This window comes from Nomascus leucogenys, chromosome 9 (genome assembly GCF_006542625.1).
Source record: "Nomascus leucogenys isolate Asia chromosome 9, Asia_NLE_v1, whole genome shotgun sequence".
Classification (NCBI taxonomy): Eukaryota; Metazoa; Chordata; class Mammalia; order Primates; family Hylobatidae; genus Nomascus; species Nomascus leucogenys.
Genome location: NC_044389.1, coordinates 110,287,222 through 110,302,561, shown reverse-complemented (window position 1 = coordinate 110,302,561; position 15,340 = coordinate 110,287,222). Strand labels below are relative to the sequence as shown.

The 15,340-nt window shown below is 37.5% G+C and overlaps 1 protein-coding gene across 1 annotated transcript; it reads left to right on the top strand.

The window, feature by feature from the left end:
* Nucleotides 1–318: 318 nt before the first annotated feature.
* On the top strand, nt 319–14,494 carry LOC100605934 (aldo-keto reductase family 1 member C1 homolog). The gene is made up of 9 exons (XM_003257596.4): nt 319–457; nt 2,836–3,003; nt 3,849–3,965; nt 5,230–5,307; nt 5,741–5,863; nt 8,699–8,808; nt 9,086–9,251; nt 12,358–12,440; nt 14,227–14,494. The coding sequence occupies exons 1-9, from the start codon at nt 374–376 to the stop codon at nt 14,267–14,269; spliced, it is 972 nt and encodes a 323-aa protein (XP_003257644.2). The 5' UTR covers nt 319–373; the 3' UTR covers nt 14,270–14,494.
* Nucleotides 14,495–15,340: the final 846 nt, after the last annotated feature.

The window sequence follows — 15,340 nt, the reverse complement described above, 5'->3', positions numbered from 1 at the left end:
ATCATGGCACAAACAAAAAAGAGCTGTGTAGCTAGAGGTTTCTATAGTCTTAAGTAAAGTCACAATTTGTTCTACAATCTCTTTGAATAATTTATGTCTCATATATAGAGATTTGGAATAGCAAAAATACTTCAGGGAGAAATTAATGAGTGTATCATGACTACATAATAATTTACTTATGAATTTTCTTAGATGAGAAATGGTTGAACTGGATTCAATTTTTATCACAGCTTGTGTAAGACTGCCTCTGTCCCTCCTCTCGCATGCCATTGGTTAGCCAGCAGACAGTGTGCTCAGAGGCATTGCCAGCTCATTGCTCTTACAGCCTGTGAGAGAGGAAGACAAACATTTGCCAACCAGGCCAGTGACAGAAATGGATTCGAAATACCAGTGCGTGAAGCTGAATGATGGTCACTTCATGCCTGTCCTGGGATTTGGCACCTATGCGCCTCCAGAGGTAACAATAATGTTTTTAGTGTTGAGAGTTGAAAGGAGCAAAGCTAGAGTAAGTGGAAGCTGACCGGGTTGTCAGGCTTGTGTTCCTGTGTTACTCTGCATGACTCCCCTTTAAATGTCAGTCTTTGTTCCGCAATGCCGTCTTGTCACGGGGTCATCTACTGTTTATTTGGGGCACTGTTTTGTCTTCTGTTGATGTTTATTTCACAGCTTGTCAGAGTCTATAAAACTCAGCAGAACGAACACGGCCTGCCTGCTCCCTCTCTTGAAGATTGATTGCAATGGGAGTGGTTGCTCTGTGTCTTTGTATAGTTGAACAGATATTTACTTCTTCTAAGAAGACACAATTCAGAGGAAAGTTTATGGCAAAAGTTAGTGGGGACGGGGTGCATGAAATCTGTTGCAAGAGTATCACTGTTCTGATGGGTGGCCTTGAGCACCACACTGTAATACTAGACCTGGACTAAAGAGAATTTCCCATGTACTATTCGCACCTCTGGGAAAATTACCTGAAACGATAACATATCCTCATTTTAAGAAAAAAAAAAAACTAGAACCAAACAAGGAAAGTTTAAATTCTTTGTCTTTGTTTATATGGGTCAGATTTGTATCAAAATATTGTAACAGAAAAATTTCTTGTTTCTCTGACAAGAAAATTAATAGAATAGATTTTATTTTCTAGACTTAGCTATTTCTACACTGGAAGAAAACTTGTATCTCAAGACTGTCTTGGGAATACAATGTGTGTGAATAAGCACTAGTTACATAAAATTTGAGTTTCACATTTCTGATCTGTACAGTATAAGGATTTACAAAGGGACATTTTGAAGACCATTGACAGGAGTGGTTTCCTTTGTAATATAAATTGGTATGGAGAGGAAGTAAAGATGAGGACAGCACTGAAGCTCCGGCTTTGGTAAGCCTTTGAGTACTCGTTCAGCAAAAGAAATGATCAAGGATGGTATGAGGAGAGGGCTGTGAGACCCAGTACCTAGTTCCTTGTAATTCCATGGGAGAAAGAAAGCCTCTGAAATACTTTCAAGATGGGAAAACAGTTTGCTTTGTTTCTGTTTTTGTCATTTAAAAGATATGCTTCCAAATTTGTTACGTAAGTCAATAATTGTAAATTTCACTGCAATCATATGTTTCCTAAAAGAGTTGCCTTGAATTTATGGAGCTGACCCCCATTTTGCCAATCACTTACTCCCTGCAGTCTATTTCTTATACAAATCAATATCCTTAGAGTATAAATCTTTACTCCTACTATTTAGTTCTGTCATGCAGACAGAATAGCTAATGGCTGTGTAGAAAAGACTTGACATAATAGACTGCTATCCATAGACAGGCCTGTTTCCCATATAAACCTGCTGGTATCTGATAAGGTGGATTTCTCGCTATTTCCTAACTGATAAGAATGGTGGCTGTAAGTAACTGCTTGTGCAAACTGCGGGGTTTCTGTGCACCTGCTTTCCTTTGGGAGACTTTTGGAAGTTTTGTGTCTGCGAAGCAGAGTGAGTAAATGTAACCAGTCCCAGACAAAATCTTAGTAATGGAGTATGTAGAGAGCATCTCTTGTAGACAACAGTTCACATACACTGACAAAATATGATGCTAGGTAAAGTCAGTGCGTTTTGTGCAACATGGTGGAAGAGGAATTACAGGAGCTTACACTGCATTCCTTCATAATTCCTTCCATGTGGCTATTTCTTCGTGTTAATTTCTTTTTTTGTTTGTTTGTTTTTGTTTTGTTTTTCTGAGACAGAGTCTCGCTTTGTTGTCCAGGCTGGAGTGCAGTGGTGCAATCTCAGCTCACTGCAAGCCCCGCCTCCTGGGTTCACGTCATTCTCCTGCCTCAGCCTCCCAAGTAGCTGGGACTACAGGTGCCTGCCACCATGCTTGGCTTATTTTTTCTATTTTTAATAGAGATAGGGTTGTTAACCAGGATGGCCTCAATCTCCTGACCTCGTGATCCGCCGAGCTTGGCCTCCCAAAGTGCTGGGATTACAGGTGTGAGCCACCATGCCTGGCCATTCCTTGTGTTAATTTTACCATACTGAAAATAATTAAGATTATATCTATAACTATAGGTTGCATCCTGTTAATTTTTCCAAAAAATGACTGAACCTAAAATTGTTTTGGGGACACTTCCAAACTAGCAGTCAAGCAGTGATTTTTCTGGGACTGCAGAAGTTCTTGCTGTGCCCAACCTTTATTACTAACTGGGAAAGACCCAGTGAGACTGGGATGGACTTATAATTCTACATACAGAACTCATCCAAGAAAGGAGGAAAAGCTGATTTTTGTGAACGTTGCTACTTGTGCCTGAACTAACTCTCAGGCACATTAGTCAGAAAATACTACCTTTGGTTACTCCCCCAGGTTCCTAAAAGTAAAGCTCTAGAGGCCACCAAATTGGCAATAGAAGCCGGGTTCCGCCATATTGATTCTGCTCATTTATACAATAATGAGGAGCAGGTTGGACTGGCCATCCGAAGCAAGATTGCAGATGGCAGTGTGAAGAGAGAAGACATATTCTACACTTCAAAGGTACTGTGCCTGTGATGAGCTTGTGTGCACGTGTATTTATTGTGACTGTGTGGAGGTGGCAATTCTATGACTGGATCCATAGTTGAGGGTGAATTGTGCTTATTTATTTCGATTTATTCACAATTATTCATGTATTAAAACTAACATCAAAGGCAGGAAGTGAAGATGGCTTTCTCATCTTTGCAGTGTTCCAATTCATGACTTCAAAGTGCCTTTACTTTTTGAGCTCAGCACAGATCAATATGGTTTAACATAGACTATAGAATCAGAAAAATTCCTAATCATATTATATTATTTCTTACCTCCTGGGTGAGTTTCTTACAGTTGTTATGATTGTCAGTTTCCATTATTATGTTGATCATAGAGAGAGAGGAAGCAATATAAGCAAGCTCTGTGAGTATTAAAGAATAATGCCTACATTATCTCAAATTGTGTCCAGCCCAAGTTGACATTAAAAACTGTGTTTGCTTCCTCAGTTTCTAAACCACAAAGATACTTAGTCTTGCCCATTGGGCTGAATAGATGAAATAATTACACCACTAACATGAGTTGTAAAACTTACCAAAGATAATTCAGATAATGTGTATGCTTATGATTTGATAACAACTTTTACCTTTTGAGTAATTTCACTCTTTCATTCAATATATGTACTAACTATATATCCAACATATTATAAAGTTCATCAGGATATGGCAGAACAAAAGGCATCACAAGAAGAGAGAGAATAATTTTGCCTGTGCTCATTAGTTTTGAAGTAGTAGAAAATGTCTAAATATTAGGTGGAGCAAACTAGTAAAATTGGCTCAAGTTTTCATTACACAACTTCCTTTCTCTAACCTCTGCAGCTTTGGTGCAATTCCCATCGACCAGAGTTGGTCCGACCAGCCTTGGAAAGGTCACTGAAAAATCTTCAATTGGACTATGTTGACCTCTATCTTATACATTTTCCAGTGTCTGTAAAGGTAGGCAGCTCGTGTGATCAAATTAATTTCACTTTTGTTGTCAGCATAAATATTGTTTTCATGGATATTTGAACTAACCATTTTCTTAGGAGGACATAGGGATTATAACATGGAAGAAGAGCCCCAAACCTTACTCCTAATTCCTTTCTATGGAATACATTTTGAATCCGTACTTCCGTGATTCATGTCTACAAGAAAAGAGGGTGCAGAATCCTCAAAGCCTCTGCCTCAAAAACTTGAGGAAATGACAATCATCTCCTTGAAGGCACAAGGTCTTAGTTATGACTCCTGATTTCACCTCTTGGGATGTTCACAGACACAGAGTTTCATGAAGCTGTGGTGTCCAGAAAAGCTGCTGCACATAGGGTGCACAATGAGTTTCCATCTTCTTGCCTCTTTTCAAGGGGCAAGAACTCAATCCGGCAGTGTCTTACTACAAACCTTCATGGGAAACCTTGTTGCTTCTGCTTCCTCTCTTTTCACACTGGAGTTTTTATTTTAGCTTAGCCATGAATTCTTGTGTCATTCATAACTTTTGCCTTAAGGTACTGAAAACTAGTCAGGCTAGTTAATGCAAAAGGGTGTATTAGATATGATAATGGGAAATCAAAGCCATGGCTACATTAAGAATTTGATAAAAACTCTAAAAATATATCCTTTCTCTATCCTTATCTCTGCTTTATTACAAAAGGCTTTTTAAATATTTGTTCCAACCTTTTTCATTGGTGGCATTTATGGCTTTGGAGCACTTTAAGGCCCATGTTCATTACTGTGAGCTCCTGTGCATCACCTAATTTCCAGACTAGCCTTGAAAACACCTCCATTGACTTCATGATTGCTTCATGGTCCTGTTCATGGAAGACCACATGTTCAGGGAGATAAACAACTCTGATAGTAGCAACTGGGTCAAAAATACAATCCATTATACCTGGATATCAAGGTCTTTTGCAGTTGAAGAGAGCTATTGCCACAGAGAAAATTATAGGAGCAGAAGAAAGTAATGTAAGTCAACGATGACACTCCATTAGGAATCAGAAAGATGGTATTTATTTATACATACAATAGTTGGAAGAGATTAGAGGAAGCCTGTCTTCTGAAAACATTCCTTATACTTTCATATGTAGCACACTTTGTACATACAAAATTTTGGAGCATGGCATCACCTAACTCATGGAGGATTAGTGTCCTTAAATGTACCTCAGAGTATGGCTATGTGTGGAGAAATTGATTTGCTGCATCACTAAACTGACTCCTTCTACTTCAGCCAGGTGAGGAGGTGATCCCAAAAGATGAAAATGGAAAAGTACTGTTTGACACAGTGGATCTCTGTGCCACGTGGGAGGTGAGTGCCTGGAGGAGAGCACAGATAAGAAAGATGAGACAGGATACATCTGTTTCCTATCTTCCTAGTACAAGTAAGGAAAATGCACCATTGGATCAAAAACTTAGGAGCTTTACAAAGGTGGTTTTTGTGAGCAGTGAGGAAAAAGAAGTGACAGGCATACAAAAGAGAGAAGTGGAGGAGGAGAACTGGGGGTAAGGAGGACTGGGATTTCTTTCCTTGCCTGTGCACTAATCTCTCCAGTTTCCTAAGGAGGAAACGGAAATTCTTACTCTTGCAATCACTATCTTCTTCCCCAATTTTCTGTTTTATTTTTTCCCTTTTAAGAACCACGGCTAGCTAGTTTTATTGTCATATCTTGACAGTTGTTGCTTTCACAGTTCTGTGTCACATTTATCGTGATCTTCCACACCTCACAATTCCTTTTTCCCAGGCCATGGAGAAGTGTAAAGATGCAGGATTGGCCAAGTCCATCGGGGTGTCCAACTTCAATCGCAGGCAGCTGGAGATGATCCTCAACAAGCCAGGGCTCAAGTATAAGCCTGTCTGCAACCAGGTGAGCGCCCTCAGCCTCCTCTGCTTTCTGTTCTTCATGCCCCTCTTTCTGTCCTATTGCCACATATCCATTCATTTAGTCCCACTTATCTTTGTAAAAGAGAAGATTCTAGAGAGCAAAGCCTCTGTCTCAAAGGGCATAGAGGGATCTTACTTGTACCCGGCTTAGAAAAGTCTTAGAAAAGATGTTGTAACTTTGATGCTGAATTGTGTGTTATATTTATGGGAGGTCAATTCAATCAAGGAGGCCAAGGATTGTCAATTAAACTCAGGGAAAGGTGGACTTACCCCTAATCTATGAAAGATGACCAGAGAGTGGATGGGTGATGGTGATTTGGAGGGAACTGTGCATAGATATGAAGCCACGAAAAGATGGAATGAGCAGTACATAAGGAGACAGTGAGAGCAAGAGAAGCGAAATATTAGGGATTCATATGGGCTTCTGATGTCTCAGTGCCTCTTGGTATCTCTGCTTTCACCCTTCTTGACCAAGGGCATAGATACACTAAAAATTATCTGCAGACAATGAAGGTCATCCATGGCAGAAAGAGAAAATGACCTGTTTATGGAGATATCTGTTCACAATGGATGAAATCCACACTGAGGAAGGTTCAGCAGAACATGGAGCTGACCTATGACTGCCCCCGCTCCTAGTCAGCTGCTCTTCTTTGGAGTCTGTCATGCAATCAGCTGCTTAAACACATCTATTCTCTGTGTGTTTCTTTCATAGCCTAGATAGAATTCCATCTTTTCCTTGAGTCCTGACTGGTGATTCCAGGCCTCCTTGATCAAATTGACTGCCCCCAAATGTTACACACATTTCAGCATTAAAGTTACTACACCTTTCCCAGTAACTTACATTTTTTTGTTTTATCTTATTTTTTAAAACTTAGAGTCAATCAGTAAAGATCTACAGTGGAGATACATATGTATAAAATAGTGAATTTGGTATAATGATACAGTGCTGTGATAATTTAATAAAAGCATTGAGAAATTAATGTGCTTTTAATACTAGTAGTTCCCCAATTTTTTAATATGGCAACTTTCAAACTTTCCAAAAATTTGATAAAAATAATACTGGAGACACATGTTACCATTTATATTCAAAATTACTAACATTTTGCAATGTTATATAGGGATATATTTGCATAAATATATATAATGTTTCTAGAAACTTTTCAAGGTAAATTGTAAAGATGACAGTTGACCCCTAGAGACCTCTCAAAGCATGTCACAGGAATGAAGATATTCTCCCAGTTCCAGTGTCATTACTGTATCTAAGAACATCATCTATAGTGCCCTCATGTCATTTGGTATCCAGTCCATATTTGAATTTTTCATTGTTTAATCAAAATGTCTTTTGTAGCTCTTCTTTTTTAACCAGAATTCAATTGTTTTTATATTGTTGTATTTTGATATCAGTTAACTTGTTTTTCCCAGTTGTTGAAGGTTTCTGTAAATTAGAAGTTAGATGAGAGTGTTTTATTACATTGACTTAAACCTTTGGGGCAAGAAAATGTTTTTATCATGCTGTGTTTTTCTAATTGCACCACACTAGACTGCATACAATCACAGAATGCCCCAGTAGTGGTGAAGCCAGTTTTAAAAACTTGGTTAAGCTAACAATGGTCAGATCTGTTGTTTTTAACCCATGTTTTCTCTTTAACAGTTACTAGTAATCTGCTGGGGGATAATTCTCAACAGAAGCAGTCATATTCCCATGACAAATTTTCACATATGATTGAGTATACATCAGTGATTTGAACTTTTTTGTATTGTATTTCTGTTTTCTAATTTGTTATTTCCTTGGGGTTTTTACATAAAATTTTCAATTTTAACCACTGTTTAAACTATTCCTACCTGAAATTTTACTAAAAGTAATTTCTCACCAAGTAAAAATAATAAACTATTATTTCTCTAAGTCAGAGTAAAAGTTAACGTCTTCCTTCAAATAGCAATGTACGGAGAATGTAATTACTATAATGACTACCATCAGAGTAGACAAATATTTTTGTTCTTTTTCTCATTCACTAATCACTATAGACTCATGTATTTTTGTCCTATGATTTTTAATTCATTTTACTTATTTTTAATGCTCATATCTATTCAGTAGCTATATATATACATACGTACATATATATATATATATATATGTATATATGAAAGAAGAATTTGGTCAAAGGCTCCTGAAGGTAGATCTAAAAGACAAAAGCACTTGTTTCATAGGAAACCCACTGGTGACATTTGAGATGTCATGATACAAATCCATCATACAAAAAGGAAAAGTAATTAAAGACTATTAAAATTATCAGTATTTATACGTATATGTATGTTTTCTAGTTCATCCATTATATATGGATATATATGTATCTCATAGATGGCATATATGATATATATAATATGTTAGATGAATTAGAAAACATACATATATATGTATACATTTTGGTTATTAATTAGGAAACTAGTTCTTTTGTCTTTCAGACCTGCCCTCGTGAGTCTTTGACCAAATTCTTGATTTCTGGCACGATTTGATGCCCAAAGCTCAAAGAATCTTACCTCATCCCAGCTCTGAAATTGGCCGTGTCTCCCTCTAGTGGTCAGAGTTATTGAGAGCAGGATAGGGTTCGTAGAGTTGCTTATGCCCAGAAATAGCATTTCTATTTTCTTAGGAGAGGGGGGCACAAAATTTATTTTTATGAAAAAGATCATTTCTTGACAATAATATTCTCAGTTCAAATTTAATGCTCTACATTATTCAGCTTCTTTTACTTTGGTGATTTTAATATTAATGTAACTTTTGGATTATCTGATGCTTTTCCATCTTGCTCATCTGCAGGTAGAATGTCATCCTTACTTCAACCAGAGAAAACTGCTGGATTTCTGCAAGTTAAAAGACATTGTTCTGGTTGCCTATAGTGCTCTGGGATCCCATCGAGAAGAAAAATGGTAATAAGAGATACAGGAAGTTTACCTAAAACACCGGTTTGATTAAAAAAAAAAAATTAATCAGATCATGCTGTTTCCTGGAGTTCACTCACAGCTGACTTGGGGTGAGGGAAGAATTTGCATTTCTGACAAGATCCCGGGTGATGCTGAGGCTGCTGTTCAGGGGCCTCACTTGAGAAGCTCTGGTGCAGAGTGGACGCCTTAGTCTGTTTAGGGAGCTGCCTAACAAACTGTATCCCCAGCCTCTGGGCTTCAGCATTTCTGCCTTTCCTTCCAGGGTGGACCCGAACTCCCCGGTTCTCTTGGAGGACCCAGTCCTTTGTGCCTTGGCAAAAAAGCACAAGCGAACCCCAGCCCTGATTGCCCTGCGCTACCAGCTGCAGCGTGGGGTTGTGGTCCTGGCCAAGAGCTACAATGAGCAGCGGATCAGAGAGAACATGCAGGTGAGGAGCGGGGCTGTGGGCCCCAGGGCGCCTACACAGTGTCCTTCACACGTGTGCTTCTTGTAAGGTTCTCAGGACAGCCTTGGGCCAGCTCCATTTCCCTGTATTTCCTATGCATGAATTCTTTGTGTGCATCATAAGGGTTTCTTCTACTCTACCACAGGAGAGGCAACAGAGGTGGAGAGAAACAGGATGGGATCAAAACTAGAAATTTGGGTTAGCATTAAGTCAGTGATATCCATATCCCTCTGCTAGGGATATGTCCTTTTCCTTATTTTCTATAATGAAGCATTGATTAGATGTTCTTTAGTCTCCAACTCATGGTGGATTTTTCTTCTTGTATATTTGTGTAGTATAAATTCCCTATATTTATTCTCTTAGAATTTTATCTTTGCGAAGTGCTTGTTTAACTTTGCCCTTTTTTTTTTTTGGCAAGGTGGTTGTGTGTCTTTATTTTTATGCGTAGGAGACCATATTTATACCAATACCTTAGGATATAAGATAAACCCACTTAACATAGAGGCTTAATGCAAAAGCATTTATTGAGCTCAAGATTCCATGGTTAGAAAATTAGCCTGGGCTCACCCTAAACTCAGTCTAGTCCTTCGGTTCCTGGCTGGGCTCTCATGTGTGCTCGGGGCAGTGAGGCAGCTCTGCTTCAGGATGTCCCTGGGGCATCTGTGTGAGTGCCCCTCTCTCCCACGCAGTTCTTTATCCTCCAGCCATCCAGCCCAGGGTTCACCTCAGCACAGGGCACGACCCCAAGGCAGTGAGTGGACACGTGCAAAGCCTTTTCAGGTCTAGGCTCAGAGCTGCCAACCACTGCTTCTGGGAAATTCTATCACCTAATGCAAGTTACAGGACAGGTCAGACTCGAGGGGTGGGGAAAAAGACACCACCTCTTATTGGAAGGAGGTGGAAATTCATATAACCAAGCAGGTGGATACAGGGACATGTGATTGTTAGAGGGCATGTTCCTAATTAATCTATCATTTATATGATATGTGTGAAATAACATAATAATAGTTATATGTATGAATATGAATATATATAAATTGATATATTATTTCATATATTCTTAAGAATACATCCAAGTCTCTAAAGAATTAATATCCAGAATACATGCATATATATGTATGTTTTCTAATTAGTTATATATAGACACATGAAATATGCATCATATATGATATATATTATAAAACCTATGTCATATATATGACATATATCATGTATATGTATATATGTCACTATTTGCTAAAACGTTAAGTAAAATCAGTGTAGAAATCCATAGGATACTCTGAAATAATGATACAGAGAATGAGAAAGAAAGTAAAAAATGACAATGAAACAATTGACGAATCTAGGTAATGGCATTTACTATATTATTTTAAAAATGTTTTTAGACATTAGAAAACCCACAAAACTAAAAGGAAATATTATGAAATACTGTGGAAATTATCAGTATTTATACATATGTGTATGTTCTCTAATTCATCTAGTATATATAGATATATGAGATATATGACATATGACTTATATAATATATATGTTAGATTAACTAGAAACCATACATATATGTGTATTTATTCTGGATTTTAATTCTTTAGAGACTGAATGTATTCTTGAAATAACATCTCCCAAATTTTACCTGTGTTGTCATATTCTCTGTGGTTATGTTTTCACAAACAAAAGTTTCTATCCTTCATGTAGACTAATATTTCATGCCTCTTTCTTGTGGTTGGTGAGTGTTGTGTCTTATCCTATATTGGGAATATCACAATATTTTACTGTGTTATCTTACAAAACTGTTAATATTCTTTCCTTATAAATTTGGTTAATTCTAATGGGATTGATTTTTTAAATACTATATGAAATAAGGATCCAAATATGCATATCTAATTTTTGAATTTTTAGCAAAATTTCCCACCATTTATTGAAAAGTTCATATTTGCTCACATAACTTGATTTTTTTACCTGTAACGTATATGAAATGTCCATGAACAATTATCTGGCCTCTCTTCCATCTTCAGTTAACTTATTTACTTTTCCGTACTATGATTTTAAAAAGTAAGTTTCACTTCCAATATGGTACAAATATTTTTCTAACTTCTTCATTTATTTAATAATATCTTAGCTATTCTTGACTAATGTGTTATTTAAATTTTGAATCATCTTATTAACTTCCACAAGCAAATAAATGTTTAGTCTCTTGTTGACATTGTAATAAGCCTGCAGATCAATGTGGAGAGAACTAAATCTTTGACAATATTGAGATTTCCAATCCATGCTCATAATATGAATTTCCCACTTATTAATAAATGGTCTTTTAATAAATATATAATTAATTTCATAGCTTTCTGTGTTACTGATTTTAGTAGTTTTTGATAAGTTCATTTCTATTTTATGGATTTTCTAATATATAGAAATATTAAAAGAATAATGCAACAAATCCTCTTACCTAGATTCATCAAGTGTTACATTGCTGTCATTTTTTACTCTCTCTCATTTTCTGTATTACTCCTTCCGTTTCCCTATGGATTTATACACTTATTTGATTTAATGTATTAGAATAAGTGACATCTTTTTGATATTTAGAGTCTCCCAAATTTACACAGTGAGTACCCACACCTTTTGAATGTGAAATCATTACTATTTAGACAATTATTGGCTGAGTTATGTTGAAAACTAATTTTTCCTATTATACCTGTTCATTGGAGAGATAGATATTCAATGTTATTCATCAAACCTACTAAATTATGCTAGACATTACAAAATTTGCCTCTAGATTCTTCTGGGTCTTCTAGGTACATGACCCTATCATGTGGGCACAAAGTAAGCTCTGTTTCTTCTTCAGCTTCTTTTGAGATACTCTCTTTGTCTGCAGTGTTGTGCAGTTTCAAAATATTTTATCTGGGAATGGATTTCTGCTTATTTTTGACTGGTTTTCATTGACCACTTGAGTGTTGAGAGAGGTGTTTCATAAATTTTGGAAACGTATCAATCTTTTAAGTATTGTCTCTGCACCCTACTGTCTGATGAACTTGGTTGTTCCCAACTGGCAATGATGTAATCTAAAAATAATTAAAGTTTTCTATTACTTCGATAGGTGTTTGAATTCCAGTTGACTTCAGAGGACATGAAAACCATAGATGGCCTAAACAGAAATGTGCGATATTTGACCCTTGATATGTAAGTAATTTTGGTGATGGATGTCCTAATTTATTTTCAGAGGAGGAATGTAGGATGGGTGTTGAGAGTGACCTCCACACCAGGGGCACAGAGGCCATTGTGAGACAGAGGTGAGACAGGAGCTTTCTGGAAGTCTCCTCCTGGATTCACTCCAGAGCTCTGTTCTCTGGCAGGGAGAGTGGCCCGGGGTCAGCGTGGGTCAACCTGTGCCTCTGCCTTCGTGACTCCAGGGAACTTTCCAGAGCAGCCAAGATCATTGCTGAATCTGCACCTTCCATGTAGGCCTGCCATTTGTACTACTGTCTAGTGTACACACTGTGGATATTGCCCATGTGGTCGCATTAGATGTTTCTGAATCTGTGCTTATATCTTGTTCTTCCCAACCTGCTCAATGTCTTACCAGATCAAAGGCAGTTCCGTCAATCTTGTGGGCCAGGTTCAATTCCCACCTCCTTCACATGGAATTGCTTGCTGGATCCTGTCAATTTAGCATTTTTAATCATTTCAAACCTTTTTCGTGCCTTTCTTTGCATGTTTGTCCATGAGCCAAACACTGCATTTGCCTCCAGAAAGTCTGTCTTAGTGGAGCGAATAGGAGCGCTTGGCCTTGGTGTTCTGCAATATGGAGATCTCAGTGCAGAGAATGAAGAAGTGTTAAAATCAAATGCAGAGTTTAGATGCAAAAGCCCCATTGTTGGTGATAATTTATAACCAATAACAGACGTTTACTATTCCTCTATGTTCTAAGTTTCTAGGATTCATAGAAGGTCATTCATATAATGAGGGAAAAAGAAGTTATGTAACTGCTGGCAGTAGGGATTTCAACAAGTAATAGAGATGATGAGATAATGGGTGAAAAAAACAAGCACAATGGTACATCATAAGTACCCACAATTTAGTGGATATTATTAGTAGTATTTTATTCATTTAGAGGAAAATACAAAATGAAAACGGAGATGATAAAAAGAAAAGGAAAAGTGGCAAGCATTAGAAAGTTTTACAACCAATTAATGTTTTTGGGGATCATAAAATCAATCACTAGTGTTATTTCACAGAACTCAAATATGGTCTGGAGTAAACCACTTGCAAGCTTCCAAGTGTTTGATCTTGGTGTAATCACAAAGGATAGGCTCAATTCCCTAATTAATAAGTTGTAATTGTACATGTGAGCAGTCATTTAACTGTGTCTTTATATTTTGTGTTAATTCTACCCATAAAATGGTTTATACATTGCAGCTCTTTGGATATTGGACCCTATATCAAAAACAACAATTTACATTTCTGAATCTAACCAACTGTGTTGCATATGATAGGCAGGTAGTAATATGTAAAGTAATTAAGTATAATTGCTACCAGTATAATCATCACACTCAAAATTGTTTATTAGTGATGAGCATATGTCTTCCTTATTCCGCTTCAATGTAAGGCAGAATGAGTTCCATTTTTACTGAGAATTTGAAATAGAAAAGGTCAGAATATCTCTTTGCTCTGTTGACAGATGTGAGATCTGTTGTTGAGAGATGTAGAGAAATATGTTTGAACATTTCACTTTGTGTGTTTTATGTGTTAAGTTCCAGACAGGGGAATAGAATTAAATGATTCTTTATTTTGAAAATACAGATAGGATAAAGTCACGTTCATTAAACTAAGAAACACAGATTCTAGAGCAGTTAGAAAAGGAACTTCGTAACATCTAAACTAATGGCAGCTTCCTAGAAATCACTGTGCTACCCGCTAGTAATGGAGTCATTGCCATTCAGAGTGTGCATTTTTTTTCTCTTTCCAGTTTTGCTGGCCCCCCTAATTATCCATTTTCTGATGAATATTAACATGGAGGGCATTGCATGAGGTCTACCAGAAGGCCCTGCGTGTGGATGATGAAACAGGGGATGTCTCTATGCTGGTGACTGGACATATTGCCTCTGGTTAAATCTCTCCTGCTTGGCGACTTCAGCAAGCTACAGCTAAGCCCATTGGCCAGAAAGGAAAGACAATAATTTTGTTTTTTCATTTTGAAAAAATTAAATGCTCTCTCCTAAAGATTCTTCACCTACTTTGGTCTCCATAACTTCTATGTTTTCTTTCCTTCTGACACACTAGTGCCCCCAAACTGTGATTTGCCTATATGTTTAGGGCCGGGATTGGAAGATGATAACAACCATTTAAGATTCACTTCTGCAGTGGGAGTGGGTGGAATTTCACCCTCTGGGAAAGGGGCAGGTGACAGGTACTGATCAGTCAGTGCCTCTCTAGCTCTTGTAGGAAGAAGCACACGCAGCATGGAGTCTAGAGGGTGAGTGATATTGACCAGCAATTCATGGGCTCCCTCCAGCAGTGCGAGGGTCAGAGTTTCTGGAGCCTTGGGAGGAGGCATCCCTGTGACAGAGGGGGTTAGGGAAATGGGAGGGCACCCACATGGAAAAGTGATTAGAAGTCAGGTATGAGGAGGTTAAATAGGAGAGAGTCAAGTACATCTCTGCTTGGAAAAACATATCAGCACCCTTTTTTGTGATTATTATATCTAGTTCATAAAAGGAAACTTTCCACTTGTTTTAACAAACCGCACAGCTGAGAGTCAGGCCTGAATCTCTGATGTGTGCCCAGTCACAGCGTTGACCTTATGGGTTTGTGGTGGGGCAGGGCATCAAAGACATCATTGACTAATCACATTCCTCTGAATACCTCATATTTAGAAAATATTCTTAGATTGTAAAAATGTACTATTCGTTTGTGATATTCAATATTTTAAATGTTTTATACATTAAACATGGCATAGTTACAAGTATAAAACAAAAATACCCCAAAGCCATTATGTATTGCACTCAAGATTAAAATGGGAAATAATACATCTAATAAATCAAATGTTCCAAGACTTCAAATGTCTTTTGGAAACAGGCTAT

What these genes read in the sequence shown, in the direction of transcription:
- LOC100605934 (XM_003257596.4), top strand. Translation starts at nt 374, where the DNA reads ATGGATTCGAAATACCAGTGCGTGAAGCTGAATGATGGTCACTTCATG. An exon ending in GCACCTATGCGCCTCCAGAG is followed by an intron (nt 458 to 2,835) that starts GTAACAATAATG and finishes TTACTCCCCCAG; the next exon opens with GTTCCTAAAAGTAAAGCTCT. An exon ending in CGATATTTGACCCTTGATAT is followed by an intron (nt 12,441 to 14,226) that starts GTAAGTAATTTT and finishes TTCTCTTTCCAG; the next exon opens with TTTTGCTGGCCCCCCTAATT.